The sequence below is a fragment of the Panthera leo genome, chromosome B1 (assembly GCF_018350215.1).
Source record: "Panthera leo isolate Ple1 chromosome B1, P.leo_Ple1_pat1.1, whole genome shotgun sequence".
Classification (NCBI taxonomy): Eukaryota; Metazoa; Chordata; class Mammalia; order Carnivora; family Felidae; genus Panthera; species Panthera leo.
This window is the reverse complement of record NC_056682.1, coordinates 121090279-121107551: the sequence shown is the minus strand read 5'-3', so window position 1 is coordinate 121107551 and position 17273 is coordinate 121090279. Positions and strand designations below refer to the sequence as shown.

General features: G+C 37.2%; 1 protein-coding gene across 2 annotated transcripts in view; it reads right to left on the bottom strand.

Annotated features, from left to right (window-relative positions):
- Positions 1-15890, bottom strand: part of EMCN (endomucin) — a 103100-nt gene extending 87210 nt beyond the window's left edge. For both annotated transcript variants that reach the window (XM_042935823.1, XM_042935822.1), the window contains exon 1: positions 15699-15890. In XM_042935823.1, coding sequence (XP_042791757.1) covers positions 15699-15765 — 67 coding nt within the window. In that variant the 5' untranslated portion in view covers positions 15766-15890. The remainder of the gene's footprint in view (positions 1-15698) is intronic.
- Between the last annotated feature and the right edge of the window lie 1383 nt (positions 15891-17273).

Sequence of the window (17273 nt, the reverse complement as noted above, 5' to 3'; positions counted from 1 at the left end):
TTGCCCAATCAATGAACATGGTATATTTTTCTAATTTTTAAGGTTTTCTTTAATTTCATTCAGTAAGTTTTAGTATTCTCTTAAGAATCGTACATCTCTTTTATTAGAATTATTTATAGGTACTTGGTGTTGTTTCTTTTTTTCTTTGATGTTTTTGTAAACTGTATTTTGTTAAATGTTCAAATGGCTATTGCATAGATAGAAATGTAATTAATTTATATAAATTCTATATCCAGAAACCTCAGTTAATTCTTCAATTCTAATAATTTATCAATAAATTCTTATAGATTTTCTACTTATACAATCATATCGTATCCTGCCCAAGTAATAAATTTTTACTTTTTCCTTTCCATTTATGGTAATATTTATTTTTCTTGTCTTATAGTACTAGGTAGCATATTTGGTACAATGTTTTATAAAAATAACATTACTGGACAAGATTGTTTTGTTCTCATTCTCAGAGGGAAAGCTAATATTTCCCCACTCTACACAACGATTGTCACAGTTTTTGAAGTTATTCTATCAGATTAAAATATCTTGTTTCCAATTTTTTTTTATTAATTCAATAATATTGAATTGTTAAAAGAGGTTTTTTTTGGCATCTGTTCTAATGATCATATGTTGTACTCCTTATTCTGTCAATCTAGTGAATTAAGTTGATTTCTTAGTTAGTTTTTTTTATTATTATTATTTTATTTATTTATTATTATTATTTTTTTTAGGGCAATTTCTAAGCCCAACATGGGGCTGGAACTCACAGTCCCCAGATCAAGAGCTGTGTGCTCTACTATCAGAGTCAGTCAGGTATGCTGATTGGTTTCCTAGTTTTAAACCAACTTCACATTGCTAATATAACCCCAACTTGGGCAAATTTAAGTAACTTTTTATGTTTTGCTGGATTTTCAAATCTATTTTTCATAATGAGATTGACCAACAGTATTCCTCTCATAATATTCTCGTCAAGTTTTGATTTTAGCCATCTGCTAGCCTCATAAAATAAGTTGGGGAGTAGAACTTCTATCTTTAGTCCCTGGAAGAGTTTATGCAAAACAAAATTTATTTGTTATTTGAATGTTTAATATAACATTTTGGTGACACTAATTGTGAGATTTTTCTTTGTGGGAAGGTTATTAATTGCTGATTCAATTCTTTAATGAGTAAAGATCTACCACAATTTTGTATTTCTTCTTGAGTTAGTTTTGAGGGGCCATATTTTTTAGAAATGTATTCATTTTATATAAATTTCCAAAATTATTGAATTATAAAGCTTTTTATAATATAGACTTACATTTTTAGTGGCATCTAGAGTGATGTTTGCTTTTTCATTTTTGTTTGTTTCTTCTCTCCTTTTTCTTGATTAATTTTGGTAGAAATTTAGCAATCTTATTATATACGGAAATTCTTTGCATTATGTATTTCTTTTCTATTTCATTAATTTTGGCTCTTGCTTTTCTTATTTCTCCCATCTACTTTATTTGGGTTTATTTTGCTCTTTTATTTTTTCCTTTCTTATGTGTACAATTAAGACTACAGAGTTTCCTCTAATCAGTGGTTTAGCTCCATCTTACACATTTTGTTATAAAATATTTTATTTCCTCTTCATATTCAACACATTTTCTCTAATTTCTATCATCGTTTTTTCTATGATCCGTAGGTCACTTATAAGGGAATGCCTTAACTTCTAAACATACAGATAATTTTATTGTTCTAATTATAATACTGATTTATAGCATAATTACATCAAACTTTGAGAAAATACACATTCAAGGCTTTAATTGCTTCAAAGGAAAGATTGGCATACGGTATCTGGCCCAATGTGTGAACATCAAAGTTTTATTCAGGTACTAATGCATGTGAAATCACAAAGTTGTGAGACACTCATAATCAGATTTTCAAATAAAATACCTAAAGCCTGTTGACACTGGAATCCCTTTATCCACTCTGTAACATAAAAGGAATAAAAGTGTGGAGAGAGGCACATAGATGTTATTTGACAGGAGGTTGTCTTTGCAAAATACTTCTTTTGAATCCCATTCTCATTTACTTTACCTCCAAGGAGCAAGGCTTGTCTGGTCTGCAATGCAAACCTGCCCTAATATGTGGTTCTTACAGTTGAAAGTCATAGCGGCCAGTGACTCATACTTGGAAAATCAGTACAATGAAAGACTGCTGCCTAGCTGCTGTAGTGTAGGAACAGGAGAGTTATTACTACATTGAGAATGACTGCCCCAGCAGAGCTTATTAGAGAAAGAGATATATGACTGTTTCTTGTGGACCAAACGCAGGGAGAGAGTGAGAGAGTGAATTTAGAGCTACTTTGAGTCCTGTTCCTCAGGTATATGTAAAGAGTTGGGCACGTTAACATCGTGAAGCTCTGGGTTAACACAGGATTACCAGTTTTTTGTTCAGAAGGACTAAGAAGCGAACTCCCAGAATAAGGATCCATTCTTATGAACCAAAGAGCTGCAAGGGGCAAGAGGCCCAAAAGCACACCTTTGAAAATGCACCATTCAGCAGTTGTCTTTAACTATCTATGAAGCTCCGGGCACAACTTACGGTGCTAGATCAAGTAATACCTTTCATTCACCTTTCTTACTCCTTGCTCACTCTGTTCCCAACATGGAGTGGTCAGAAAGGGGCTGGAGAGAGGACAGGGAACCAGAAAAACAGAGAAACTATAAAGAGACCAGTTTGTAGAATTCCATCCCACATGAACATGTTCTATAGGAGAGAATTTTCAATCATTGTTTTGGATTGTATATTCTAATTTTGAATTGATGCACTCTGCAAATTTAGTTGTCCATAAAATTGTTCACTTTTTAAGAGTGAGCAAAAAAGCCATGGGCTTTCAATATTTTCTTCACGGGTGGAAGTTTATGTTCACCAAATAAATTGTTAAGAGACGGTGGGAAACAAAAATAGTGTAGAATTTTAATCACATTTTATGATTTGTAGCTTCTAAATTCTTTAAATCATTTTCTAAGTTTCATGCTTTCTTAAGTCTATGAAAAAAAGAGTATTCATCAGCACTAAGTTAATTATGTATAACTATACTTCAATAAAAACATTCTCATTTATGAAAAATGAAAAAAATGGTGACTGGAATATGTCTTTAAAATTCTGAGATGGAGTTAGCAAGCCTAGTCAATTACAGGAAATTGCCCCAGAACCCTGTTCTTTCCAAATCCACTGAACCACCACAAACATGGAATAAGTTTGCAAATTATCCACTTAATGCTAATTTGAAATCCTACAAATTCTGTGAAATAGGTGAAGGAATTAACCCCAATACCCACAGAGGTTGGACAGAGAAGTGAATGAGAGACCCAGGAAGGGTACAAGTACCCATATGTTTGTAAGAAAGAGAACATTCCATGATTCAAAGGAGCATGTATTACTGAGGGTTTTCTTTTAAATGGCTATTTATTTTTGAGAGAGAGATCATGCAGAAAGGGGAGGGACAGAGAGAGAGAGAGAGGGACAGAAGATCCAAAGCAGGTTCTGTGCTGACAGCAGACAGCCCAATGCAGGGCGCGAATCCACAAACTGCGAGATCATAACCTGAGCTGATGTCAGGCACTTATCCAGCTGAGCCACCCAGGCGCCCCATTACTTAGATTTAAATGAATGCTGCCACGAGGAATATGAGGCCCAGAGTTGCCAGAAAACCTGAAAATAAGATCATCAATGTCCTTCTTTGTTGCTGTTTTGTGAAGTTTTCTTATTTTTAAATATTTTCCTGTAGTCATAGAACACTTTGGGGCCAAACGATACACATGTGCAGGTTATGTCAGTGGATGCCAGTTTGTGAGCCCAGGAAGAGACCGTATTAAATTCCTCCTGTCACATATCCCAGTGTGTTAAGTCATGGCAGGTAATAAGCCAGTTGACAAATTTCACCTTGTAATTTTCTAATACTACCAGTTTCCCTGCATGGCTATTGTAGATTCATAACATCACAGCTTCTCAATCTCTTTGTAAGCTTACAAGGTATCTGTTAACATTGGCCCTTGAACTCGCCATACCTTCTCAGACTCCTCTGGCTCCAGCACCTCTCCAGGAACCAGAAATATTTGTGTTTGGATTATTGAACACATTCAGACACCACCTGAAACTTTGATGAGAAGGCCGTAGCTGTGTCTCTAACCAAACTAATATTCAAGGGGGTTCCTCTTGAGCAGCGACAGGACAGAGACCCAGGGTCTTGCAGTGTTGATGAAAACAGGAAGGAGATTAATAGTAGAATGGAGAGCAATCAATAGGAACTCATAATGAGTAGGGAATCTCCTTACAATGAATGGATAAAAAAACTTGGAATTTAAACCTATGCACCTATGGAGATTTCAGTGGTTCAAATCTAGTTTGCCTTGGCCAAATCTAATTTCTATTATACTAAACTAGTACAAGAAAAAAAAACACAAAAACACAAAACACACACACAAAATGAAAAACAAATCCCAAAAAACAAAAAAACTAAAAATCACTCTGAATTCATACTAAGTCTCCCTCTGAAAGCACCAGACCCTAGCACCTTTTTTTTAAAGGTTAACACCTCTGGGAATCTTGTGGGTCTGAGGGGCAATAAAAAGAGTTCAGATGATTGCTCAGGAAATTGAAATCTAGTCCAGGATTTCTCAGAACGTAAGTCCATGTGCCAGTGTATACAAATTATCCATAGTAATTGCTGAAGCAGAGTTGTCTGGATTTTACTGGAAGCACTGGGGATGAGCCCTAGGAAAATCTATTTTTCACAGGTAACTTAAGTGATTCTTATGAGTAATAAATGTTAAAACCTACTGATCTGAATTACAGTGTGTGTGTCCTTGGGCTTTTCTCCTCTGACAGTGAACCCAGTAACGCCAGCCTGCACAATCACCCAGGCAACGGCAGGAATTAAATGAGATAATTGATCAATAAAGTGCTTTGTAAAATGTGTAGCATGTTGCAAATGAAATGGATGGAAGAATGAAGGACTAGCAGTAGATATAATGATAAGAAGAAAGAACCCTATTGCATATCAGGTCCAGAAGAGTGGCTGGAAGGCCATTGGGGAGTGCTCCTCCCAAATTATCAGAGCTTTTGTTACATATCTTTCTTCCTCCCCTTCTTATTCTTCAGATTTCCCCCATCCCAACCCTCTCAGAGAGGCTTTCTCTCTTTCTCCCAGCCTCCAGCACCTTCTCCGACTCTTTTTAACCTCATCTTTACTCTCAATCTTTTTCTGGATGTCAGTGAATTTATCTTTCTCTCTCTTTCTCTCTCTGTTCTTCTATCCCTCCCACCATCACATGTGTCCAAATTATATACAAATAATACCACAGGGCAAATGGGAAAACTGTCTTTTGTGGGTGTGTCCTCTGAGAAATGTCTCTCATGGCAGAGAAATGACCCTTTACCTGTGAAGCAGATACTTTCCTACAGCCCTGTCTGAAAATTCCCAAAGGAAACAACATGAGGAAACAGAATTGAACATCTTGATCCAAAATGAACACATCTAGAAATAACAGGATGAAAGTGAAGCAAGATAACTTGAGGCAAAATACACAGAAATTGCTTGTTACAGATCACACAATGATAGATCTGGAAGAAAACTTGAATATGATTTCTTAGGACTGTACTCATATTGTTGATTGGGAAATTAAAGACTCGAGAGGCTAAAACATTTGCTTGGCCCAGCCACACAGCAGGCTTGTGGCCCCTCTAACACCGAAGGCCTCTTGGCTTCAAAACCAACCAGTACACTTCACCTTTGCACAGTGCCGGCTTGTGACATTAGTCGGAACTCAGTGCAAAAAAAGTTGTTCTATTGCCGGATATATACATACAGCTAAAGCAGACTTTATTTTATGTAACATACTGGTAAATGGTATGTACATTGTAGGTAGTTTGTGTCTTTATTTGACAAAGTAAAAACCGGTTAATTGCCTGTCAACTGCCCGAGGGGAATTTTATTATTTACTGATCAACGAAAATGTTAAAACCTGGGAATAACTGAATTATTTAATGCCTTTGCTTCTGGACAAGATTAGAATAAAGTTATTAACTCAACACACGGAATGAAGGCCTCAGAGTTGGAGAGGTAAAGTCTGTAATCAATGCATCTCTACAGTTGAACTTCCACAATTTTACATTTTAGCAAGAATGAGGACTAGTGAGATCTAAGTGTTTCAGAATTACCCAATGAATTGTAGGATACTTTTTTTTTTTTCTTCTGAGCGAGACACAGGAATGATTCAACACTTGCGTTCTGATAATCATACCACTCCTATGCGATTTGAACAGTTAATATAAACCAGAGGTGGGCATTTTCTGCTATTTATACAGCAACAGGACTGCAGGTCAATTTCATAAAGCAAACTAAATCAGTTCAGCTGACCAAAATGACACTCACAACTTCTCCACTACGCAGGCCAAGGATAAAAATAAATATTGTCCTCAAGTCACTGAAAACAAATCCAGGAATGTTTTGTATATTTTCAACTCTGACTTTTTTCAACTCTGCTGACTTTTGAAGAAATACAGTTTTCCAAATTGAAACAAGAGCTAGTTAGTGATCATCACCTATGTGTCCAAAGATAGGTCCTGGGGGAAAAAAAGATCAATTCGATATTGTCTTTGTTCTCAAGAGATTTACATTCAGTTAGGTTACAATGGACCCTAATAAAAGGGTTTTAAATGGCTGGCAGGATTGTCATTTTTCTTTCTTCTATTTTGCAAATCTATGGAGTTGTCAACTTTGGTTAATATAAAACTGGTTCCCAACAAATGAGGCTGTCAGAAAAAGATAAAAAGAAAAATAACAAAAAGCTTATGGATTCATAAAAAAAAAAAAAAAAAAAAAAAGAAAAAGAAAAGCTTATGGATTCACATCATTTCATTATCTTAATCCCAATAATGCAATTGCTGTTAATTTTGTGTATTTAAAATGGAGGATCTCGTTTTCAAAAACTGGGTCCACAGGGAGAGATACTTGAGAGATGTTTCATTGTTGGAGAGAGTTGTCACCATGGCCACGAGCTGACGAATGCAGGAGTGACCTCTCTTCCCTAGAGACAGCGTCCCAGAGCTCGCCGTTTATGTCCTCACGCTTGCCAAATGCTCTCGGAGGACGATTTCACAGTTCATACCACAAAAAATAATTTCTTTCCCCATTCGAGCTAAAAATAAATTCAATGCCTGATACAAATGGTTCTGTGTTTCATGTGTGTGGTTTTATAACTCAAACAGTAGTTCAACACATGGCTACTTGAATGTGTAGCAGCCGTAGAAAAATATATAAAGGTATTTCTTTCTTTCTTTATTTTGAGAGAAAGTATGCACATGTGTATAAGCAGGGGAGGGGCAAAGAGAATGGGAGACAGAGAATCCCAAGCAGGCTCTGTGCTGTCAGCGCAGAGCCTGATGGCTGGGCTCCAACCCACGAGCAGTGAGATCATAACCTGAGCCGACATCAAGAGTTCAAAACTTAACCGACTGAGGCACCCAGCGCCCCAACATATAAAAGTATTGTAGCTCAAAGAGCAATCGTGGAGTGCCAGTCAAATTCCCAAATGTATGAAATGCCTTCCTACTTATTCCTTGATACTGTGAGTTAAATGTTAGTTTGCATATTAATAACCAATATTTAAATAGTAAACTATGAGTTCCAGAGCACTTCAAATAGGTTTTCTGATTTTCATGTAACACTAATACTGTGTCAGCAAATATCATTTTTCTCATATTCAGATGAAGAAACTGAGGCTAAGAAGTATTTAATGTCTTGGTTAATTTCAGCATACTAAGAAGCTAGACTCAAACTTGGTTCTCACGTTAAAATCAAGGTGTCTTCCCCTCACATATCCACCTCTCAGATTAAGCAGTGCTCAATACCTTAAGGAAGGTGAGAATATGTAAGGAGGCTGACAATTCTCAGGCTACAATGTTAGCATCTTCATTAAAAACAAACACATTTTGGGGCACCTGGGTAGCTCAGTCGGTGAAGCATCCATCTTCGGCTCAGGTCATGATCTCACGGTTTGAGGGTTCCACTCCTGTGTAGGGCTCTCTGCTGACAGCTCAGAGCCGGGAGCCTGCTTCAGATTCTGTCTCCCTCTCTCTCTCTCTCTCCCCATCCCCCACTCATGCTCTGTCTGTCTCTCTCAGAAATAAATAAACATCAAAAAAATTAAAACAAACAAAAAAACACAAACATATTTTTACTTATTAGTTTGAGTGGTTAGTTTATACAGTGAGTTAAATAACTTACAAATCTGAAAGACATTCTAGAGAATACGATCTGCACATATCAAATTGTGCCTACATGTATGGTGATTAAAAACATGGCAATCATCTTTCTAGCATCTCACATCAATTCTTCAGTAAAAATTTTCACGCGCTGGTTTTTCACTTTGTGAGAATTAACATCATAATTATTTAAATATTTGCTGAGTTTGCATTAGAATCGATTTGGAAATAAGGCAGTTTGTCTAAGGAATGGGATATAATAAACTAGAGAACTCTGAGTCCCTAAACTCGGCAAACCTTACAGAGTTCTCACATGCAGGGCACTATTGTGGGTGTTTTCTTTGTGTGCATGCCTTCACGTGATCCCCCTAATATTCCCATGAGGTAGGGACTGCGCTGGTCCCATTGCACAGCTGGGAAAGCTGAAGGTTGCACAACTTGCCCAAGTTCACACAGATAGTAAGTGGCAGAGCTGGAATTTGAACCCAGACAGTCTGGCTCCAAAAGAGTTATAAATGTGACACTAAGTGATTAATTCACTGTTAGTTATTTCCTTAGCTTCTTTCCTTCTCCAAGTCTCGTATTAGCTGCACTGACATTTATATTGCAGACAACCACATTGTTTTTTCCCAACTAACTTAACAATCGGTAGGTAGGCAAATGCCTACACCTCTTTTCAATGCATCCCCTTAGTAATTAATTGAATCCAGCACAGCAAGAGGATCATTATCGCTAAGTGGAAACTCATTCATGGCACTTAATTTGTGGTTTTTAAGGTGTGGAAGATGCTATGAGAGGCAGCAGTGGCTTCTGAATTACCCAAGTGTTAAAGTCTCTATGCTTTCTCTTTTCCGTTAGAAAAATTCAACGTATTGCAATTTCACCACACTGGAAGGCAACAAGCTACAAGGAAGATTTTGAAGAACTTCCTCTCGTTTGATTTAAACCACATTGCTCTAGTATAACTTTATAGTCCCTCAAGCCTCATTTCCTAATCAGTAAAATGGGAATAATAAAGTTGGCCTTAAAATGTTGTGATGGAAGTAATCCGTGTAAAATGTCTGGCTTAATAAATGGTAGATGTCAGTAGATGTTGTGATGACACTCATATGGGTTAAATTGGACCAGATCCAACTATGTCAGGGTTTTGACACAACTAATTTGTGTTTAAGACAGAATATGACTGAACAGACAGATTTAAAAAGCAGTTCATATTTTAGATGAGCAGTGCACCAAGAATAAAATCAATGACTTCAACATTTTTGGCTACCAACCTTACAATATAATTCATTCCTGAATCTATACAAACAGGCAAATGATTGCCTTAGAAAAGGACCTGCTTAGAATATTGTTTAACACATTCAACAAAAGATCGATAAAGCTTTTTCTTGCTTTTTTTTTTTTTAAGTGAAGAGGAAGAAAGGTGGTGAATAATGATTGGAGTATCAGAGAAACTGTAACAAGTCTACATCTCGATATATTCTTATCATTCACACTAAAATGAGCCCATCAAGAGAAATAATTAATCCTGGATTTCACCGGAAAACAGAGCCCAAGATGAAGCAGAGTGTGCAAACTCTCTGTGTGCAGACAGTTTGTAAAGGAAAGTGAAGTCAGGGAAAGGAAGAGAGGACTAAAGCAGTGAAACAGAGCAGGAACAGAAGAGGAAAGCATTTATTCACTGGCTCCATTTCCTCTTTCGGCAGGAGTTGTCTCATAGAGGGGCTACTGCTCCTGCTCTTACAGCTCAGATGCCCAACAGCGCCGTATGCGGTTCTGCCAGGGACACTGTCTCAGTATCAGAGTGACACAGACAAGAAAGCAAAAGATATACATTCACATGAAGCAATGCGCTGTCAGGCTACACATGTGCCTGGCAGGTTGCCATAGCGATGGCTGGAGTAAACACAGCCGGAGAAGATAGAGGGAAAGACACAACAGGGGTCTAATGCTTGTACAGTAGCTGCTTCTATTTAGACACTAGTTATGATTATCTCTGCTGATATTTCTACAAGACATAAAGCTTGTATTCAAGTTTAGAAAACTGTTTTTTTCTTTTCTTTTCCTTGTTTAAAACAATTTTTCCTATGGTTGTTCCAAATTTGGGAACCACGCAGTGGCCTTTCTAGATGTAACTGCCATCACTAATGGTTTTCATGTCGATGCTGATGTTGTGTCTGCAACAGTACAAAAGGGATCTTGTCTGCTAACTAAAAGAGTTTCTTCTAACACCCAACAGGAATTATTATCTTATCCTATAATGACCCACAGGAATTCAGTAACGGGAAAAGAGGCACTTACTAACAGGAATTGAATGTCCCTTAGAGTACATTCCTGCTTTGACATTCACTGTTTAGAAATGTGCATCTCAAATTGTTCTCAAAAATGAAGAGGAAGTTGGAAAGTGATGACTAAAAAAAAAAAAAAAAAAACCCAAAAAACATAGAAATTACTTGAATTAGAATTATTCATAAGTTAAAATGTTTACCTGAAGCATGAAATGGAACTTCATCAATGAAAAGGAAAGGATGGGCAATGATCCAGTAAAATACAAGCTTTCTGAAAATCCCAAAGGGGCATCATTTTTTCCCTCAATTATCTGAATAATTACAATTAGCAAGATAAAATTGCCAGAGAATTTACTGGTGACTACTGTTATGAATCTCTTGAAAACAGAAATTCTAGACTGATCACTTCTACTTTTAGGTAGAAACTTCAAACAAAATGAGTAGTGGAAAAAAAAAGAATGTTAAACAAATGGTGTGGGGACTGAATACTTCCCCGATGGATCTGTTTGCCTATTGGTTCATTCTCCTTACAATAGAACACCCATTTTAGGCAAGATTTGCTGACAGTGATTAAGCTAAACAGAAGTAATCAGTAAAATGATCTGCTCTAAAGCAACTCTTATGCTATCTAAAATAACACACGAATTAACTTTCTTAAACTTCACTTTTTATGAACTTTGTTTTTTTAAAAAAATCCATTTTGTATTTTTAAGAAGTTGCTTGAGAATAAGGTTTCTTCTTGAATATTTCTATCTATAAGAAGATACTACATAAAGTATTTTATTCCCAAAAAGGAAAAGTAGAGCTAATTCTTTTTAGATGCTCTTCCTCCCAAAGATTATAGTCAAGGATGTTTCTTTTTCCATATTTGTTGTAAATTACTGTCACCCAGTGCTAGATGGCCCATCTATAGGTGTCATCTTCTCTCTTGGCCAGACTTTGGTAACTGGCTTCCCTTTGATAAGAAGCCCCTTTCCCTTTTCCTTATATTTGGTGCCCACTTTCGTTGCCAGGATCAAAGCAATCCATTTGTATCCATGTTATACACTATGAGTCATACATGTCCATAATCTTTCATATAAACAAGGCAATAAACTGGTGAGTGCTTGTCATTGGAAGAAATAAAAAATGAAAACAAAACAAAACAAAAAAAGAAGGCAACTGTATCATTCATTTACATGTCATCCGGCTAACTATGTCCTTACTATGTTTAGAACTGTTACTGGACAAACAAAATAAATATGGTAATTAAATATGGCCCCTACTTTCAAGGTGTTTATCGTCTGGAAGAGGAGATCAGATATGCCTACAAATAATTATGATAGAATTAAAACACAAGTGCCATGAGAGAGCTAGAAATATGAGCATCCAGGTGAGAAATAAATTGCTTTTCTCTGTTATGAATCTTAAAGTGGGCAGGACTAAGAACTCCTGGGATTCAAGAGTAAAGAACACTCACCGCCACCTTCAACTTCAGGGGCATTACAATTCCCTGCGGATTTTAATTTACCCTCAACGTCTCTGTTTAAATATCTTATTAGGATTTCAAACTCACCATGTCCAAAATCAAAGACTTCATTTTTCTCCTTAAATGGTCTCCACCTATCTTTCCCTCCCTCTGCTCCCAAACCATTTTCCTACTTCTGGTCTTCAGATAATCCTCTCTGTACATCTCATTCACTTTCTCCCTCATTGCCAGTCAAGAATATGTCAAATCACAAACTTTCTACTCCCTTTAGGCTCTTCCCCAAATCTTTTTTTTTTTTTTTTTTTTTTTTTTACTTTATTGACAGATTTTTAGACTGGCGATAACATTTGCACTATTTTCTTTAGCTTTCGTCTCTCCTGACTGCAGCAGTCTAATTTATATCCTGCCGACAGATTCATCTTCCCAACGTATAGCCCCAATCATATAATTTCCACACTGAAACACATTTAGAGGCTCTAAATGAATTAACTATTCAGTATTAACTATTGACTGAAAACTAGCCAATATTTTTCATCCTGGTAGCCACATATCTTGAGACTCTATTTCCAATCTTAGTTTCTAAAACTTAACCTACATCCAATGTGTACATCCAATCCTTACATTTCTACACTAGAATATACTGATGTTTTCATGTTCCTACTCAAGAAATTCCATCGGTCTGGAGCCTCCTGTTTTTCAAATTTCAAAGTTCATCATAATTTCCACTTTTATATGAAGTCTTTTCTGATGCCCTTACACCCCAAACTAAGCTCCCTATCATTCTTTATTCACCACTTAAGACTTACGATATAGTCAAACTTCTTATTCCTTACCTCCTCTTCTCTTCCCCATTTCAAGGGCCATGGCTGAGTCTTAAGTATTCTCTATAAATCTATAGCATTTAGTATAAAGCCTGTCTTACAGTGTGTTCAATCCATTTTTTCCATGAAACTGAATATTCGATCAGTATCAAATGAATCTCTCCAAGCAATTAAATTCTTCTTCAGATACCAATAAAATGATGTTTGTTCCCATTTGCAAATGCTTGAAACATTTTCATCTTTCCTAAATTAATGTAAACTCCAAAAAGCAAATGGCGCTTGAAGAGTAACTTGTTTCCAGGCCCTCTTCATTTCATGTCTTTCAGTCTTGACAGGAAAAGGCTCACAGATCTAGGCTTAAAAGCCAAAGGGGTTTAAAAGCCACAGGAGGGGTCTGTTCCGTTTTAAATACAATTTAGAAAACCTTGGGAAAGAATGACAGTTCCTTTTCAGGAACTTCACGTACATATTTCAACAGAACAGCTTTCCAAATTGGAGAATGTAAAATGTTATACCACCAACCAAGTAATAGAAAGTCACTCACTGCTGTGTAGAAAGATTCACTTGATTTTCACAATGAGCACAAAAGACTATATTGTATTTATTTAAATCTGGGACTGACAAAAATGTCAGAAGGAAAAAGAAAAGTAGTCAATTTCTCTAAAAGATCATTATTTAGGAATAAATTACTATGCAAAAAAGCATGGATCTTCTTGACAACTTGTGAATTTAAGGCAGATGAAATGCCTCCCGCCTCACCCCTAATAATCAATTCTGCTGATGAAATATGTTAAACATTCTAAGTTTGGGGAATGTACAAAGCTTTGAAATCAATGTGTTTCCGGTACAGAGGGTTAGGGAAAGAACTTAATAAATCAGCTTAGGAAATGCTTCATTTCCTGCGGCATATCTGGGGACAGAAACAGAACAGGCAGAGCCAGGTGCAACAGAACCATACAACCTGGTGGAAAACCTCTTCCAGTTCCTTCTGGGCATCACTTGGATGGGCAATTTATGCTCATGAGCTAAAGTTTCCTTTTTTTAAGAAAAATGGAGTAGAATTTTACAGACACTTTCCTTAACAAATAGGCTTGTTGGCAGAAGTTGAAGGAGATAGTCATTATGTAATCATTATATCTGCTTAAATAAGAAAGTACCCTACTTGGGTTAATAGTTCATTAGAAAGAAGACACCATTAACAGGTTGTGCTCACTACTGGTGAGTTAAAAGAAGTTGGTATTTTCCCCAAATGATCATAAACAGAAAATCTGCCAGGTCATCTCTGGGTTATCCTGTACCTTTCCATCTTTCTTACGGCCAGGTTTTGCAGGCTGATTCTTGATTTGACACTACTGAATTCTTGAACTGATACCATTCCATTTTGCTTTCAGAAAGACATGTAATCCATTCAGAGTTTAACAATGCCGGGAAATTAGTGTACTTACAGACCTGGGGCAAGGGACAGCTTCATCCAGACTTTCAAATTTATATTGACCTGACCCGTGTTTGTAAGCAGTGTTTTTCATGGCATTGGGATTCCTACCAATCTTTCCCATGCATACTGAAGAGTTACTTAAAAGCTCATATACTGATTTCTGTGGCCTCTCACAAATACTCTTTATTTTAAAAACTCAGATGCTTGGTAACTCTTCTAAGTTAGGTTTTCTGGCCTTGATACCTGCTGCAACTTGACTCTGGAAACGCCAAGATGCATGGTAAGCCATCATAGGTGATTTTGAAGTGTTTGGGAATGAGTCCTAAATGTATGTATGTATTTTGAGAAATTAATGATAAATATTATTGAAGCAGTGTATGTAATTTTTCCTATATTATTACTCTATATTAGAATTTTTGTAGGCAACAAACTTTTGAAAAGAGCACATGAAAAAATAAAATTAGAACTGATATTTTCCCAGGGCCCCTCAGAATCAATATTTCCCAACTGTGCTCTTTTATGACAGCTTGTACTTTGGTTTTCATGCTTATTAAATCTGTCGTGTATTAGAATTACATATTTATTTTTCCCCACACTACATTTACCACTGTTGGTAAGGACAATGGCTTAATCATTCATGTATTTCTTGCACTGATGACTACATGGTAAGATCCTAATAAATATTGATTAAATTTAATTACGTACAGTGAATCCCTCAGAAAGGGTTAGAAGATAAATGTTAATAATCTCTTGCAACTGGCCATTAACATAGTCAAGACTTATATTGATTCACATATAGCCTTTGGTTGAGTCTCTGAAACTGCCGTCAATGGGTAAGATTTTTGAGATGATGAGCCAAATGTTGTGTGTATATGTGTGGATTTGTGCTGGTTTCTGGAGCAAATAAATGTTACTCACTTTTATCAAAATGACTCTCCTCTTTACTTCCCCGACCACCTCAAGATACTGCTATTCATTTTCCTAGGCAGCTTTATCCAACCTCTCAATTTATCAGAGCCAAAAGATAGTGGCCACGCATATAGGCCAGCATCTGCAACGCAATGTTTCTGACTACAGCCTTTCACCCATACTTGACACAGTAATTATTTCTAGACTTAACACCTGAAAGGAGCACAGTGGTGAGAAATAGTACATTTTTAACCAGTGTTTTATTCCCAGGTTTTTATTCTCAAAAAATGCTATTGTGTATTCCCTGTACCTTTACGATCCCATCAAATACGCTGCAAGGCCACCGCACCAGCAAACATTTCCTTTCAGTGAAAACAAACATTCTCTCCGTGGAGCCTTCTCAATGCATTCCCAGTCAACATCCACACACTGGACACAGCAAATGAATTGCTGCAGCCACGTTTCAGGGCAAGGTCCCTGAGGGTAAACTGAGACTGAGTCCCCTGCTAGTGATTTCTGATCCACACCGTCAGAGGAATAAGAGAAAATGGTACCTGTGTCCTCTTTACTGCTATAAAGACTGAGCAGAAGACAAAGGATGGTCACTTGAAGGGATTTCATGGTGCCCGCGGATCGGCTCCGTGGCTCTTCTCTTCAGAGTCAGGCGGAGACAACTCCCTCCCAGCCTGGCAGGGCCTTATTAGCAAATGGAAAAGGTGTGCTGAATGTGAACAGCCACTGCCCATTCCTACTTATTTCGGGGGCTCTGATAAAGAACGGGAGGAAATACACACAGTCCCTTTGGGAGTTCAGCAGAGAGGAGATTTATTGTTTCAGTCCCTTACAGGAACTTTTTTTTCTCTTCCTTTGGCAGCCACTTGTGTTTTTGTTACTACATTATTTTGTTCTTCTTCAACAAAAAGGTCAGGGCGGGTGCTGAACAGAAACAGATCTTTCTTGAGAATGGACCATACAGCATTCTAACTTTTGTTTTGAAAGCGTGTTTTGGAGCAGTTATAAAAGGGGCCTTATTAAACAGAGATTCACTTTGGATAAAGAGGCTTTAACCGCCTGAGGGTTAAAGTTTAGAGCAAAATCCATAAGGAATCAACTTTTCTTCTTTCCTTCCAACTTGAAAGCCAGATTAGCAAAGGCCATCTTCTGGAAATAAGTTTAAAACTTTAATAAATAGGTCATGCTCTGCTCTTGAGTAAGCAAAAAGACTTCTTAGGGATGTCCGGGGAGGTTTCTTAGGACATTTCTAATAGAATTAAACAATGATATGTGACTCTTCACTGCTCATTCCTGGTTTTTTATTGGTGGAATTTGATGCAGAATAAGGAAAAATTAGTTATACAGGCAACCTCTGCTTTTGGCAAGTAGGGTTCGGTGTTCGTGTTGCAGTGAGCTATTCTAGAGTCAGCATGCAACCTTCAGCAAGAAGAGTGGCCCCGCCAAGCTCCTTCCCTGGAATGACACTCAGTATCTCAGCGTCAAGCCACCGCAGTGTTAAACTCTACCCTGTGAGCATCTGCGCTTTATCTCCATTTAACCTGTGCGTCCATTAGCAAGATGTGTCTTAAGCTATGAGAAAAGCCTAAGAAAGATTATTTTTGTTTTTGTTTTTTTTTTGGGGGGGGGGTTGAGAGTGCTCAAAAATTCTCCATATAAATTAATGATAATTGCTTCTTCACACCATTTCCACTTAGGAAAGTTTTCATAGGAATGCTTTATTTTCAGATAGCCAGGGAAACCTTGTACACCCCCCATGGACACTCTTCTCCAAGAAATATGATCGAAATGGCACTGGGGTAGAATGGTCTCCCAACAAGTCAGTGAGGTCGGGAGAGACGGACTCTTCAGACCAGAATGCCAACTAGGAAAGACTCTCTGTATATTAGGGCTCTCTCTGATGTTAGTAGCATTTGATTAAGACGTTGTGATAGCATAGCCACAGCCTTGGCTACAATGTGTGCCCAGTAATTCTACACTTTTCCTTAACCACTGTCTGCACAGCTAATCTCATCCAATGATCCTTGTAAAAACCTTTAGGTATGAAGCCTCATGGAAAAAAAGAGTGTCAGTAATCAGTATAGAGCCATCTGTTTCACAACGAAAACTACTGCAAA